Below are 16,033 nucleotides of genomic sequence, written 5' to 3' on the forward strand. Positions count from 1 at the left end.
AGGCACTATCCAACAAGCAAAGAAATCCCAGAAAGGTGTTAAGGGGAAGAGTGACATTACTGAATTGTGTATTTTAAAAGTTGTTCTGGCTGCAGTGTAGTGGCCAGTGTAGTATCAGGAGGCCTTTTCAGTAGTCCAGTGGGGGAGAAGATCAAGTGGATGAGGAGACAGATTAACTAGGACCTTGGTGAAGGATTGAATTTGAGGGAGAATCGGGTGACCACCAGGTCTCTGGCGTAGGCAATTGAGTGGCGTCTTTGGCTGAAATCTGGAACCAAGGAGGACAGGCCACTGGAGGGAGTGTGTTTAGTTTCAGACATGTTGACCATGAGATTGCTGTGCAATATTTCCAAGTAGAAGTATCCATTGAGCAGGGGAAATACAGGATTGATTTGAAGTTCTTGGACCTTGTGTTCTCAACTACACTCAGATGAAGTCCACTAAGAGTGGACTTTTCCCACTGTTTCTGAGAGTCCTTCATCTTTATCTGTTTCAGTGTGATCTTCAACTGGTGTTTCACCTTTTGCACTTTTGTTTCCTCATCTAAAGTAAAAGGCAGACTAGATGACCTTCATGAGCTCCTAGGTTTAAACCTTCCTCAAGACTGCACCTCTTTCTTTCAAAGGGATTGGGGGTGGGGAAGTTTTAGTTCTTGTTTGTCCGAATCCAGTGTGAGCTCCTTTGGTTGCATATGTTTATGCTAAGGGAAAAGCCTATTCGTTGTATATTGTGAGCCCTCAGTAACATTATCCTCAGGTGCACAAGAAGAAAGAATATAGCTGGATCCTGGTGCAAGGGGAAAGCCCTGGCCTGCTGATCTCTTTTGGCTCCCTGGGGCCCGGCTCTCCTTATAGTAGGGTAGTCAACATTCCTCTCAATCTTATCCCCTCCCTGAATCCCATTTCATCACAGTGGGGCCAGGGAAAGCAAACCTTCTCTTCTTTTTTTAGCCTTCCCATTCCTTTTTTTTTTTTTTAAGAAGGAGGGAAGGGAGGGGAGGGACAGGACATTGACGTGACAGAGAAACATCGTTGCCTCTTGTATGGGCCCTGACCCAGGACCTAACCCACAACCTGAATATGTGCCTGGACCAGGAATCGAACCTGCAATGTTTTGGTGTATGGGACAACACTTCAACCAAATTGAGCCAGGGCAGCCTCCCCATTATATTAAGTTTGAGCAGGATGGGCAGTGAGTAAGGAAGGTGAAACCCCCCGAGCCAGGTTGCTCCCTGCTGCTGCTACTCCTTCAGTTGGGTACCCACATGACGGGCTCCTGCTGTGGAAAACCTTTCTCCAGACGAGAACTTTCTCAAGACCACATTAGCAACCAGAAAGAATGTACACGTGCAGAAAGCTCATTCAGCTACTGCCCTCTTTCATCAAAGGGGAGGAATAGGTTTTCAGAGTCCTCAGCCTCATACTGCAATGTAGGTGTCCATGAGGGCTGCTTCCTGGAGGTGCAATCCAGACCTTGTCGGGCTGTCCCAGTGTCCTCTGTTGCTCTGTCACAGTGGCTCTGAGCCAAGCAAAGGGTGTACGGCTGGGTCTGTTTTAACCCTCCAGCTAGCTTCTCTCACAAAATTACTGCTCATAACATTTGCTCTGAGTTGAGCCTCGTTTTGCTCTTTTGTGTGTGTGTGTGTGTGTGTGTGTGTGTGTGTGTGTGAGAGAGAGAGAGAGAGAGAGAGAGAGAGAGAGAGAGAGAGAGAGAGAGAGAGAGAGAAAGACTGCAAGGATTGGGAAGTTTTAGATATAGTGATCTAGTTCCTATGGATATTTTTGAAGTTCCTTTAACAAAGAATGCTTTCCTTTGCATTTTCTCTCCTGCAGTGTTCTATTCATTCATTCAACAGGTACTAAACTAAGCTTTTTGAAAGCAAATGTATAACAGTTTGCTCAAGCAGCTAATAATACAATAAGAAACGTCAGATAAATAACTTATGGTGATGGCTTCCCAAACTAAAGTATTATTCAGAATCCCTTGAAGAGCAGACTTTCTGATTCAGTGGGTCTGGGTGGAACCAGGAGTGTCATTTCTACCAGGCTCCCGGGGCTGCTGCTGGTCCCCGACCACTGTCAAGTGCATTGTGGTGCTAGAGTGCAGGCTGGAAAGTATGGTTAGGGCTTGGGAGTGTAGAGGAGGAAGGAAATAGCCCCAACCTTTTTATGTTATTTTACCTGTTATATTTATTTCCTGGGTCAGATTTTTCTGAACTTTGTGAGGCCATAAAAGCTCACTCGAGGTCTCTCTGGGCTACGAGGGCCTTCGGGCTCTGAGTCCATGTCAGGCAGGAGACCTGTTTGTTCCAATCCCAGTTGTTTCATCCTCCTTTATGTCTTTCCCCTGCGCTGGCTGCTTATGCCCCTCCCTAAGACAGGGTCCCAGGGGCGGCAGGAATGAGCGCAGACCTCAAAGGTTTTTGAAGGGGAGCTTACTTTAAAAACTCCCTGGGTGAGAGCTGCTGTCAGAGCAGCTTTCAGAGGGTGTTCTCTGGAACCTGCTACCTCGGGGACTGTCACAGGGGTTGAGGTCCTTCAGTCTCCCTCCACCACCAAGTACTTTTATTTAAAAGGGGTTCTGGGAAAATTAGTTCGAGAAAAAGGTTCCGTGGCTTTTATTTTTAACTTTGAAAATTACTGCTCATAACATTTGCTCTGAGTTGAGCCTCGTTTTGCTCTTGTGTGTGTGTGTGTGTGTGTGTGTGTGTGTGTGTGTGTGAGAGAGAGAGAGAGAGAGAGAGAGAGAGAGAGAGAGAGAGAGAGAGAGAGATTGCAAGGATTGGGAAGTTTTAGATATAGTGATCTAGTTCCTATGGATATTTTTGAAGTTCCTTTAACAAAGAAAGCAGTGGTATATCTTTAAACAACTTTTTATGATTTTCCACTGGATACTATTCAATAAACAAGCAGTATTACACACTACATGCCAGTCTCAGAGCTGGCCCTGGGGTGCAGACTTGAGTAAGCCTCAGATTCTTGAAAACTTGTTAGGAATTATCCTCACTCCTCTCCTCTCCCAGTGGTCACCAGCTCAGCTCAAACATCTCCATTGACTCATTTTGAGCACATCCTCCTCCTGACCACCCCCCTGGGTGCTACTTGTCTCTGGACATTTACAGTCACTCCTTGTGCTTCCTTCACAAGAGAAGGGAGACAAGACAGGATATATCAAAAGATTTACCATGTGAGAGCTCACCCTAATCTCTTGGGCCTCTGCTTCACTACTTGACTATCCCATTACTCAGCAGCTTTGGGTTTGCCTCCAAATCCCCATTCTGCTGGGCTAGGTTTTGTGCAAATGTTATTCAGTGAATCGTCTCTGAGCATCAGTAGAAACCCAGTGGGTGGTGATGCTTTAGGATGAAAATGCCAGTGTCCGGCAATCATCAACTCCATCAGTCAGGCTGAGCCTGAAACGCTGACTCCCCTCATCTCCGTTAGTTCTCTCTTTAGGATCAGATGTCTTAAAAGACATTTGTTTTAAAACCCTCTAAAGGAAGCACCCATTGATCAGGCAGAAACCCGCATTCGGCTGGTCCCGGCCCAGCACAGCCCCTTTGGTGGTGGTCACTCCTGCTGTCCCAGCGGGGCTGAGAGCATGGCTGAGAAACTGAGTGTGCCGGGCTTGAGACTCTCTTGACTTTTCAGAAAGACTCCAAATATCTTAAAATAGTATGGTAGCTGAAGTACCAACAATAATAGCACGTTGTTCCTGAGAATGGTTGTTCCAGTTCAGGCATTGGTTCTAGCAGCACTGAGCTTCCACAAGCGGGACTCCCACAGGAGCGGCTCCAATGGAAATCAGATGGTCTCCTCGCAACAGGAAACGAGGTCTGGTAGCATTCCCTCAGACCGCCCCTTTTGAGGAATTTCCTTACAGAAACTATACACACCTACACCCTAGGGCTGGTGGTATCCACCTGATCATTTTAAAGCGGCTGTGACGCTAGTTTGCCTCCCTCAGTAATAACAATCACTCCACTCTCTGGGCCTAGGCTCTCCAGCCTGGACACAGGCAGTTGTGTTCCCATCACCAAGCCTGAGGAGGGCATCAGGTAGAGGAAGTGGGGAAGCCAGCCGGCCGGCCCCCTATAGAGCACAGAGTGTTGGGATCCCCAAGCTGCCCTCTGAATGGACAGTCATCAGTCAGCTCTGGGCTCCATCATCCTGGCAGAAGCCCTTGCCATGTGGCTGGCTGTGGAAAGCCTTGCCCACCTCCCACCCACCAGGCGCACATGCACCCACAGGCTCAGCTGCTTTCTGGTGGCTCCATAGAGCAGTCCCCACCTCACTCACACTCAGCAAGCAGTTTTGTTGCTAGCCCCTTCCCAGACTGAAAAGCCTGCTCAGAGCCAGAGTTTGGGGGATGACGAGGATGAGGGAGACCTGGGATGAGCAGGCTGGGTGGCCTCTGAGATGGTGGGACTCTTCTCCTTGGGTCACATGCACTGTAGGCCTGGAAAGTCCTGAACGGTGGGTCACTGATGGCTTTATCAGCCACCTTTCCCTGAGTCCCTGAGCAGGTCTGGGCAGCATCCTTGACCTACTTGAGTTCAGATTTGACAGGTGGTAAAAGCGCATGTTGAGGTTGCTGCTTCACAGGGTCCAGATTCATAACTATTGACTGATGTTCCTTCTGCCTTTGCCCGGGTGTTTGCTGTTACTTTAATGGATTGCTGCCCAGTGCATTCTGAGGCCCAGGCACTTGCCCTTCAGTCTGGAAAACTGCAGCTTGATCCTAGTGGAATCAGAGCTGCATGAGGATCGTTTAGACCAGTCATTTGCAGCTTGATTCGCTTTTTTTCCCTAGAAAATAAATATAGTTGGTGTAAACAGCATTTGTGAATGTTCATATTTGCATCTTTGTGGAGCTTAGCTTTAATCAAAATACTCGAGGCTTTCCACTTCCATTTTCTGAATTTTTAACAACTTATACGCTGTGTAGGTACAACATCTGGTCCTGCGCTTCTAAGCGCCAAATGTGAAATGCTTGATGAACATAATTTATTTGTCTATTAATTATACTGATAAGCAGACAAGTCCTTCAGTTCTTCCAGTCTTTTGGGGTTGTGCCAAGAAGCCGTTGTTCTCCCAAAGGCTCTCAGCGGTTTTCAAGAGATATCTCCTACTGGTTCTTTTTCTTCCTCCTTCCCTGAGAGGACCACATGCACTGTTTATACAGGAAATCCCCACTGCTCTGGGTCTCCCAGCTCCGGTTGGAAAGACATCAGAGTGCCCCGGGCAGAGCCTGCCGGCCTCTCAGCAGGCACCCGCAGCCGCAGCTGATGCGAGTTGCTTTCTCTCATTGTGTGTTTCCCGTTCCCTGGCTTAGAGTCCGCAGGCCAAAGCCAGCAGGTTATTAAAAGAATGAGAGTCATTTGACTTCTGACATGGATTGGGGCTCTGGGTTACTGGGTGTTTTGTTCTGATTTGAAACCGGCTGTTTGGTAACCACTAACTCTCCCCTTATTCTTTTCTTGCAGATGAGCTCACAGTGCCTGCACTTTACCCCAGTAGCCCTGAAGTGTGGGCCCCGTACCCTCTGTACCCAGCGGAGTTAGCGCCTGCTCTACCTCCTCCTGCTTTCACCTATCCCGCTTCACTGCATGCCCAGGTAATTTATACCCATCGGCCACGACTTCACTCACTCCTCCACCAGTCCTTTCAAACCTGGTTCCCAGAGCACACCATACAACTAACACCTACCAGCTAACAGATCCACCTTCGAGAGACTACTGATCCCCTCTAAATCGAGCTGACACTCCTCCAGGACTTATGAGGACCATCTGACAGCAATGATATCACCCACTGCCTGATGTTTGCCCAAACAACACCTCTCTCTTCCTTAATGATCGCACCCTCATGTCACCCACGAGGGACTGGGCCCAGGTGACCTCCCCAGCTCCCAGCCAGCTAGAGGTGTCACTAGAACATAGGTGTGTGTGTGCCTTGTCGTGTGGAAGGGCCGTAGGGGAGGTGTGCGCTTGTCGTAGGAGTCGTGTCTGCGTGTGTTTCTGCGTTCTGGGAGATTTTTCTCTCGTGTTCTCTGACAGCTAGGGACCAAAGGGGAAGTTGGGAGCTTCCAGGAATATGTTACAGAAGAAATTAAGGGTTTCTTTTTCCCATTATCAGGAAATCCTGAAGAAAAGAAGGTACAAAATAGTGTCTAGAATGTAATTGCAGGTCAAAGTAGAGGCCTTTATTCTGACCAGCTTTTTTTTTTTTAAGTTAAGAATAGCCTGAGATTTATAAATTCCCTTGTTTCTTCACAAAGATTACTGTCTACCTACCAACCCTTTCCCTCCCCTTGGAAAGAAAAGCTTTGCTTTTAGTGCAAGCAGTAATCAGTATTATGATTCATGGTGATGATCAGTAGCAAGAAAGATAGGAGAGTCAAGGTTTCACTTGTCTACTGCGTGTGTAACTCCTCCAAAAGCAGGAAAGCCTGGTTTTTTAAGACGTGTTGGCTTGGACAGGTGGGGTTTTTGTCTGTTTTGCTTAGTGTTTATTTCCAAGGCTGGATGAAATAAACAGCTTCCCAGAGTACTCTTCCTTCAGACTGAAGCCTTCTGTGTTGTACAGAACTCACCGTATTGTGTAAGACCCTACAACAGTCCCAGCGAAGGTTCCCACAGGGCGTGGGGCCAGGCGTGCTGTCGGCTGACTGTCCTTCCATTCTTTCGCTAAGCTCTAAATGCTTCCTGCGTGCGCTGACAACCGGCTTCCCAGGCCTCGTGCAGGCGAGCTGAGAGACAGCCTGGGAGCCTAGGCAGTGGCTACTCTCTGTGCTGGCAGGAGGAGGCAGAAAGTAGTGAAGAAAAACGCAGGTGGCACTTGGTCCGGAAAATAAAGTAACAAGATTATTCTGAGACTAATTCCCCTTTTCTAGATTAGCTGTGCCTTCCTCTGCTTTTTCCACCTTTTGTCCATGTCTGTGCTGGTCACCTGGAGATGGCAGGTAGAGGAAGGAGGGGTAGAACATAAACCTGTGGGTATCTTCTGCTGAGTCATCATCCTGCTCAGAGTGGGCTTGGAGATCACTTGTAGATGACGGGGAAAGTGCCCCCTCTGTTTGGGCCCCACCCTACCGTCTGCGAATGTGTCTCCTCTCCTCTTCCTCTTGCTAGATTGCCTAGAATATGGATCAGTTTACAATTGAGGCAAGTGTTAATAAATACCATAAAATAGTGCCAAGTTCACGTGGTCATCTGAATATCCATGGCTTTGGTTAATAAGCACCAAAGCTTTTCACCATTGCTCTGGACAAGCAGGGATTGACAGTGGCCAGAAAGGACTGGGAATAGTGGCTTTTGGCCATGGCATCTGGGTAATTTGCCCTTCCTTCATTCATATAACAGATGAAATGAAAAATAGTACCTGGAGATATGGTGAGGAAAGGCGCTCAAGAGCCATAAGAGATTAGAAAGCCCAGGCCATTGTGAGAAAGGATGGGAGAGGAAGCGCCAAAATTAGATGGACTCAACCCTTTGACTTCATGGGATATATTGCCCAGGGCGGCACCTTCCCTGTGAGTTCTTCCTTGATCTGGAGACCCTCCCAACCTGGACTCCCCTTGGCTCTGCCACATCGGCCCTAGAGGTGGTGGAACTCTCATCTGGTACCAAAGAGGTCCTTGTGCTCAGCCCCACTTCTTGTTCCGAGTCATTCCCAGTGCGAGCATGGGTTCTGTATCCTAAAGACTCATGGACAGATACGGTCATTTAAATATCTTTGTCCAATACGAGCATCATAGAACAAACTGGCAGAGGCTTTACAGATCACCTGGTCTGACCATTTTACAGATGAGGAAACAGACCAGAGAAGATGGAGAGAGTTACCCCAAATCACAAGTGGCTCTGCCATGACGAGAGCCAGGTCCCCTGACTCCCGGCCTGGCTCTTTCCTGCCACCGTGCTGGCTCACCAGACTTACTCTCTGATGGAATTTTGAAAAAGCCTCACTCCAGTGACTCCTTGGATCTTTCTCTTCTAAGTACATAAGAAGCCTATACGAAGAGACTTGGAGGCAAAGTCAAGGGAATCAGAACTTAAGCTTCACCAAAGGGCCTAAGAGAGTTGTTATTACCTGGAGGTAGAGACCAACACGGAGCATCCCCTTAGTTGCTAATTCCGTTTTGTTTTGGAGGTCTTATTACATGTCTTTGGAGAAGCTTTTAAATTATTTTGCTTTTCTCAGCAATGTTGTGCTCTGTTTTGAGACATGGATTTTTTTTTTCTTCTAGTGTTTCTGTCCTGAGGCAAAGCCCAACACACCTGTCTTTTGTCCACTTCTCCAGCAAATTAGATTTGTCTCTGGGAATGTGTTTGTAACGTATCAGCCTACTGCAGACCAGCAGAGGGAGCTCCCAGGCTGAATTCGCTTGTTAGCAATCCCCCACCCGCCACCCCCACCCCACCCCCCACAAAACTATTTCTTGGTAACATTTGAGAAAATTCAATAAAAATTTTAATCACACCAAAAACAATCTCAAGTAGACTGCAGCGTTTTGTTTTCATGATGATGGGATTTTGGAGCTAAGATGTTACCTCTGGCTGAGATTGTGGGAGAAGTGGGTCCAGTGACTCTAAGTGTGCATTCTGTGGGAGGAGGACTCGGAGCCTCTGGGGGTGAGGCAGCCAGATCTGGGGCCTCACTGCCGCCGCTTCCATCTTCTCGGGCTCCAAACCCCCAAGAGCTGTGTATTGGAAGATTCTCGTCCTACCATCAGGGGTCACATCTACCGGGAGACCTGGCTTCAGCAGGATGGTGTGTGTCGCTGGTGGAAGCCTATTTGAAGCAAGCAGTGTGTTTTCCGGTTATCCACCCTGGTCCAGAAGGAGGACCACCCAGGAGACGGGAGTTGTCATGGAAAAGGAGTTGTATCACACATCTAGTTCTGCGCACCTTCAGTTCATGGTCTGGTGTCTCCATCTCTAAATTGACATCAAATCCTGTTCTTAAAGAATCATTGGATGTGGTGGTAGGATTGTAGGCCTCAATATTGCTTTATTTTTATTGAGATGAAAAACTACTTGGTGCAGCAAACATTTGACTTCTGAGAAGATCATTAATATTTTTAGACATGATCATCCTGTTTACTTTCAAGGTCATTGGTATTTGAAATTTATTAGCTATATTTTGTGAGTCATTGAACAGGCGAGGGAGGCTTCATCCATGGCGTTCAGGAACATGATACTCTGCAGAGGACATCCAGCTGCTCTTGTCACTTTGTGGTCACACATCTCAGCCTGTCATCTGGGTTCAATTTCGTTCTTAGTCCTGTTGCTGATGGGGCAGCATGAAAGTCAATAAAGCACAGTCCTCACCACATTCCAGAACAATGCCATGTACCCTTGACCAGGGGCATGCTCTTGGGCCAGACCTGTGGCAGGTAAGGGGCTGCGAGAGCAGGTGCTGGTGCCTGTTGGTGCTCCAGGGGCCCCTGTGCCTGAGCAGTAGCAGATTTCACAGGCTGCTCCATGGCCCTGGACTCGGACACGTCACCTGCACGTAAACAAAGGTTTTAAAATCACAACACAGACTTCCCAGGGGCAAGACATGCCCCTTGGGAGATCCCTTGTGACACACTGGAAAAATTTAAAGGTTAAATCCAAAATAAATACAAAAATGGACCATGGGAAAAGAGATACAGCAAATAGGGAGGCAAGATCGTGAGGGAGAGAGGGCCCAGGCATGGCGTGCGGTGGCCTGACGGGGGTGTCCCACCACCACCGCCGTGTCCCGGCGTTTACTCGGCAGCACTGCAGACTTCTGAGCACTGCCCTTTAAAACTTTTTGAAAACAACAAATGTTACTAAGCATCTTCTCTGTCACTAACTGTGCCCTGTAGAGAATACAAAGGTAAAGAAGACACACGAACTCTGGTTTGGGATGGGATGTAAGTTAAGCACAGAGACCACGAGCAAGGAGTGTCTTGAGAGGCAGGGAGCAGGGCAGGTGTGAGTGGCCTCAGGTGAGCACACAGCCCGGCAGCTATGCGCCACGGCCCCGCACCTGTGGGACTCGCAGACGAAGGACTCATTTTCCAGCTTCCCCTCCTGTTCAGAGGCAGCATCCAGTGCTGTAATGGCAGCTGGTCCTGCAGGGGGGCCTGTCATAAAGCCGTCCCTGGGAGCCAGGAGAGTTCAGCACTTCAGCCAACAGCCTCCCAGAGGTGAGGGAGGAGTCCTGAGGTCCGGCCTTACTTCTGAGCATCACATGGCGTCAGCCCTGAACCCGTTTCCTCGTCCATAAGGCCTGGCTTTCCCAAAGGGGTGTGGTCCTCTTGCCACCCGGGGCTTGGCACTGTCCGACGACCACAGCTGTGAAGGACCGCAGAGGTGCCTGGGGCTGTTCTACTCGAGGCTTTCCGTGGTTCAGACATGCATGAAACTATGAATCCTCTGACATTACTTTCTGTCTAAATTTGCAGCTCTGAAGGTCAGACTGCGAGGAGAAAGCACCCTTTGGTGCTCCTGAAGGTGCCAGCTTTGTCTAGTGTCTGGTCATCAAGGGGCATCTGCCTTAACTCCCCTAGGAGACGGGGCAGGTTGGCCAGGCAGTGTGAGCTCAGCTCCCAGTCAGTAGGAGCCCAGAGCCCCTGCCCTCCCGGTGCCCTGCTGCGTGCTGCGGAGCTGCCTGTCAGCCCCAGGCCCTGCAGTTGGTCAGCTCTGGGACCGACTGAGCAGGTGCCTTAGCCTCAGGGTTCCCGTCCGTGAGAATGAGGAGCCCTTGTGCAAGACTCTTGAAAGAGTGCCCGGCTCATCTAAGGGCTGAGTAACGTTAGCCTTGAGGGAGCGTATGGACTTTCAACGAAAAGGGACCCTGGGCCCAGCACCGAGGACACTCCGCACACCTCGACGGCACCAGCAGGGCTCCAGAGGCCCATGGCTGCAGCCAGAGGAAGACCAGAGGTGGGGAGAACGACGGGGACGGAGCAAGATGAGGAGGCGTCTGCCCCCCAGCCAGCAGCGTGGTTGCTGCTGAGTGTGGCACCTACAGGAGGACTTGTCCCGCGGGGGTCTGCCCACAGGCAGGCCCCACGCTCCTGCCCGAAGAAAATTCTCCTGCAGGAAATGGATCAAGGGCAGGAAACAGCTGACATCCCAGAGACCAAGCAGTTGGTGTATTTTGCTTTACTCACACCCGCTGGCCCTGAACTTTCCAGCTGCTGCCTTATCTTGCTTTTCTATCAGAGGCCGGATTAGAGAAAGCGGCAGGTCGCCACCTTCCTCCCTGGGCTTTCTGGCTTGTTCTTCCTGCAGTTGCCCACCCCCCTCTTCCGCCGCCCCCCCCCCCCTCACTAGGACTCCACCAGCCTCGTTTCCAGGGGGGTGGAGTTACATCTTGTGCCTTGTAATTCTCCTCACGGTCCTGTGGTTGAACCCCAGGGGATCCACTCCTAGCCCAGCAAATACCTTCTCGTCCTGTCTGTCCCTTCCCCTCTGCTTGGCGTTCGGCATCGGCCCTGCCTCGCGGGGCTCATCTCCATCCAGTGTCGTTGGAGTCGTCGTGCCTTTGGCAGAGCTGCGGCTACGGAGGCCAGACTTGCCCACGCTGGGCAGCCTTTGGCAGTACCTGTTCCAAAACAAGTCCACCCCCTGGGTGCCCTGTCCAGCGTCGCTGACCCAGGTGCGAGAACAGCTCCAAGTGGACCCGCCCTGACGGGGCAGCAGGGTGGCCTCCGTCGGTGCGCCGTTTCCCAGGTTTCTCGGGCAGGTTCCACTTGGTCCTTTGTGAGGCGAAGCTCCTTAGATCTTTGGTCTGTTCCATGACCTCACTGCCCGTAAAAGCCCATCTCTGAGTCTCAGTGAGCCCGCCTCTGACAGACGGGGACTGTCAACAGAGGCAGGTCTGACCGGCACAGGATGGCGCAGCGGGCCCAGTGCAAAGCTCACAGGGCCCCAGGCCTTTACTTCAGAAAGTCCCATTTTAACGAGGTTTTCCACCCATTCTGCTAACTTTGGGTGGTAGCAGGCTTTTTTACATTTCTCTGAGCTTCGGTTTCCTCATCTGTAAGGAAGAATGAACACCTACTTGAGGGGGTTATTTTGTGGGAAAGAGTCCAATGCTTGGCGTAGCCTAGTGATGGTTAAATCGCTCTTCTTTTTGTCAGAACTTGATGGTGCCGGTGGCTGTGGTGTGTGTGGAGGGAGGTGCTGCCTCAGGCAGGGGGCGTCCACCCAGGGTTTCAGGCCTTGTTTCATAGGAATAGGCACCCAGAGAGCATGCTGCTTTGGCAACAAAGCCAAGGCTGCAAAAAAACTTTGCAATGATAAAACATATCCTTCATAAAAAGAAAGTGAACTTTTCCCTGAAGTTAACCAGTTGTGACAGGGGCAGAAAGGAAAAGCAGCTCCAGATGGGATCATGTTTTATTCAGGCTCTGCTGCTGGCGGGGAAGGCCTGGGCTCGGTGAAGGGTGGGAAAGGGGACGCCCCAGCTTCAAGCCGCGGCCACGCTGCTCCAAGTTCTTCTCGCTTCACTGAGCTCAGCTCCTGGAGACCTCTAATGGCCCTCAATCGCAAACATAGTTAAAAATTAACAGACTGACGCAATTAAATATGGATGACAGGCAACCACGACGGACTTTATCTGACACAGGGTGTTACATGCCTGGGTGCCTCGACCCGAGCCGCGTCTTGCGTGAACTTCTGGGATGTCTGAGCACATTTCACATGCCTGTTTGGAAATAAGAGCCTGGCTTGTGCTCAGGACAGACAGGTTAGAGTCTAAAAGCCCAGAAGAGAAGGTTATCCCTGAGGGCTTATGTTTCATTAGCCAAGCCTCACTGGTCTCAGCAGGTGCTCACAGGCCTAGGGCCTCGCATTTGGGGTCTAGATCTTGCTCCTGCCCAGGCTCAGACCTCAGCAATGTCCCACCATTCAGACTGGGAGGTGGGCAGGAGCACAGGGCTGGGCTACAGCGTGGCTTTGAGTATAGTCAGCCAGGGAAGAGATGGTAGATAACCTTTGAACCAATTCATGCAAGACGTGACAATATGCCTAGACAGTGGCAACCCATTTAATTGCCTGAGGCAAGGACGATTAGGTGCCAGACAAGTAGTGAAGGATGCTGATGGCACTGCACGCCCTCTGTGTCTGTTAGGAAAGGGGCAGAGGGCATTGGGGTTGGGTTGGAAGTTCCCTTAAGAGTGATCGTCAGTGGGCCTCATTTCTTGAAACAAATTCCCAAAGTGTTCTTCCAGTTGGGTGAATTCGGTATTAAAAATGGGGTTGCTATTTAAACGAACCCTATAATTAGTCCCACAAAGAGTTTCATCTTTATTATATTACAAATCATCACTCCAGTCTGTTTGGTGAGCAGAGTTTCTTGGATCAGAGCATGTGTACATCTGGCTTGGTGGCCTTTCCCTCAGCCCGACAACCTTCAGCGGAGTTTGCTGTGGGGCTGACGGGCTTCCTTTGTGGTGTTCAACAGTGACCGTCCCTAAGCCGAGTGAGGGCAGAGTTGGCCGAGTGTGAGTGGCCGCAGCAGTGGGCTCCCGCCCACAGCAGTCTCAGGGCCTGCGAGCTTGGTTCTGAATAGGGAGCTGGGGAAGCGAGCATGCAGGTACAGCATCCGCACGAGGGAAGGGTAGCTCCTTACAGATGGGACATCCAGGGCGCCGGCCGGCTGGGGACCTTCCAGCTCTGATTAGTGTCGTTAGGATCCACCAAATGCCACCACCAGAAGAGGCCTTCAGGCCAACATGTCTCAACGCCCAAGGTTCCTACCAGCTGTCACACAGAAAAAGATGCTGTGGTCAGATAAACTTGGAGAACCCAGGGTTCGAGCACGTCAGACAGGTTTCTTTATTGTGGAGCTGTCAGCCTTTACTGTGCGGTGTGTGTTGGACCTGCTGAGGGGAGACTGTTTCTCCCAAACCTGTTTGACTGCACAGCGTCTCTTCCGGTCGGCTTCTGGCCACACGTTTGTAAACCTCATTCAAGAATGTGTCTCTCAATCTGGAGCACGTGCATCGTTATTGCCTGGGGAGCTTGTTAAATGCAGGTGCTTGGGCCACATCCCTAGTTTCTGCATTGCTGACATGTTCTCGGGTGATGCTGATGGTCTGCGTACCACACTTTGAGAACCACAGAGGAGAAGACAGCTAAAGCCAGGAGTATTTATTAATAACGGCTACCGTAATTGTGCCCAGTACCTGGGACGCACTTCTGGTGATTATCTCTAAAGGCAAGTGTGACGATGGGAGTCAGTCGCTGGAGAGGGGACAGTACAGTGCAAACAGTGACCCCTGTGGGGGAGTGGGGGTGGGGGGACTGGCAGGGGGGCTCCCCCTGGAGGCCAGCCAGGGTCTTCCTGTCCTTGGCAGCACTGTTGGGAAAGTGACATCTTAGTCCTCTGGGCCTTGGTGTCCTTATCTATAAATGGAAGAGGATGGAAATTATTTTTATGGGTACTTTCTACTTTTTCTAGCATTCCACTTTATTTTTGCCTGTTTTGCTTTTTTTTGCTGGGTGCTCTCCTTTTACCAGTCACAGGAGCTGGTACACGCCGAGGCGTGGGAGATCGCAGTGTGCCCGTCCTAGGGGAGCGTTTCTGGGGCATGTGATGGTAGAACCCAGGCAGCGTGGCCCCTGGATTGTCCTGGTAACGACTGTTACTGCATCGAGTTCCAGGGGAGAAGTGTCCCAGGGCCTTCATGCCGCTTACTCACTTGGGGATGTCACAACCTTGCGATGTGCTTAGAGTCCTGGCACAGAAGGAATAATCAGTGCCAGGCTGGGCTATAGATACTATGTTAGAGGTTCTTGCAAGGACTTCTGAAGCCCCTAGAAGCGTATGCAGGATTGTGAGTGGGAGTTTTTCTGCAGACGGATCATTGCTGTGCATGGAAGGTCAACCGTGTAGACTCAGTCCCTGCTGAACTGTGGGTGGAGCAGGAGTCAGGGAAGTGTGGGTGTCCCCAGTGTCTGTGGTGCACCCAAAGCAGCCCCTAGACCAGTGATGGCGAACCTTTTGAGCTCGGCGTGTCAGCATTTTGAAAACCCTAACTTAACTCTGGTGCCGTGTCACATATAGAAATTTTTTGAAATTTGCAACCATAGTAAAACAAAGACTTACATTTTTGATATTTATTTTATATATTTAAATGCCATTTAACAAAGAAAAATCAACCAAAAAAAATGAGTTCGCGTGTCATAGGTTCGCCATCACTGCCCTAGACAATGGGCAGGAGTGGCCACGAGCACCCTGGGGCCGAAACCACAGCAGAACAAGCAGCCCAAGTGGGTGTAAGGGTTAAACCTCTTCTTCCCTCAGAGGACAGCAGTGAGTAGCACAGCACAGTTTGTTCACCTGGGTCAGCCCAGCACCCGATTTCTCCCCATGAGCCCTGCTGCCTCTGAAACATGGATGTCGGCCCAGGGAACACTGCCCTCTGCTGGAAGGTGGAAGAGGAGGCAGGCTTGGGTGGTGAGAAGAGCCTGCGGCACAAGAGTGATGAATTTCAAGGCCTGTCTTTACTCCTTCACCTCCAAGTGCCCCTGAGAACCGGCCAGCAGGCCAGTGTCACCTCAGCTCTGCTGAGCACAGCTTTCCCTGGACCCCACAGCTCGGAGCAGCCTGCTTGTCACCCTGGAGGGCTCGGGGCTTCCAGACCAGGCTGACGTAGCGCTGGTCCCACCACTGCAGGCCGGTGTGTCTGAGAATGAAAGCGGTGCTGTGTGGGTGGAAGGGACCAGGTGCGAGAGGCTGTCAGAGAGGCTGGCGTGGGTGCGTGGAGATGAGGGCTCCCTTCCCGCAGCCACCTGCACTGAACCGGTCATGCCACCCACTCTGCGGCTCCTGTCTCCTGTGAAGCACCATCGTGTCTTGGCCTCGTGGGTTGGCACCCCGGGCCCACACCCAGGCAGCACCAGTCATCACATGCGCTCCCCCAACCCAGGTGCACACAGACCCCTCCCCCTTCCACTGTGTTTAGGTTCCCAGCCCTTCACCTGCCTCAGGGCTGTGCCCCGACCCACCCTTTACCACCTGTCTCAGGAAGGCAGCTCCAGCCCTGCCCT

At 50.8% G+C, this 16,033-nt stretch overlaps 1 protein-coding gene across 3 annotated transcripts in view; it reads left to right on the forward strand.

The window, feature by feature from the left end:
• Nucleotides 1–16,033, forward strand: part of RBPMS (RNA binding protein, mRNA processing factor) — a 171,206-nt gene that overhangs the window by 137,927 nt on the left and 17,246 nt on the right. For 2 of the 3 annotated variants that reach the window (XR_002828600.1, XR_001347653.2), the window contains exon 6: nt 5,486–5,616. Coding sequence is in view for 1 of the 3 variants with exons in the window: in XM_006086180.3 (XP_006086242.1) it covers nt 5,486–5,616; nt 8,245–8,376 (263 nt within the window). In the remaining 2 variants the exon portion in view is untranslated. Of the gene's footprint in view, nt 1–5,485; nt 5,617–8,244; nt 8,488–16,033 lie in introns of those variants that run through there. The other variant, XM_006086180.3, reaches the window with a different exon arrangement.

Source organism: Myotis lucifugus, unplaced genomic scaffold (assembly GCF_000147115.1).
Source record: "Myotis lucifugus unplaced genomic scaffold, Myoluc2.0 scaffold_26, whole genome shotgun sequence".
NCBI classification, from domain to species: Eukaryota; Metazoa; Chordata; class Mammalia; order Chiroptera; family Vespertilionidae; genus Myotis; species Myotis lucifugus.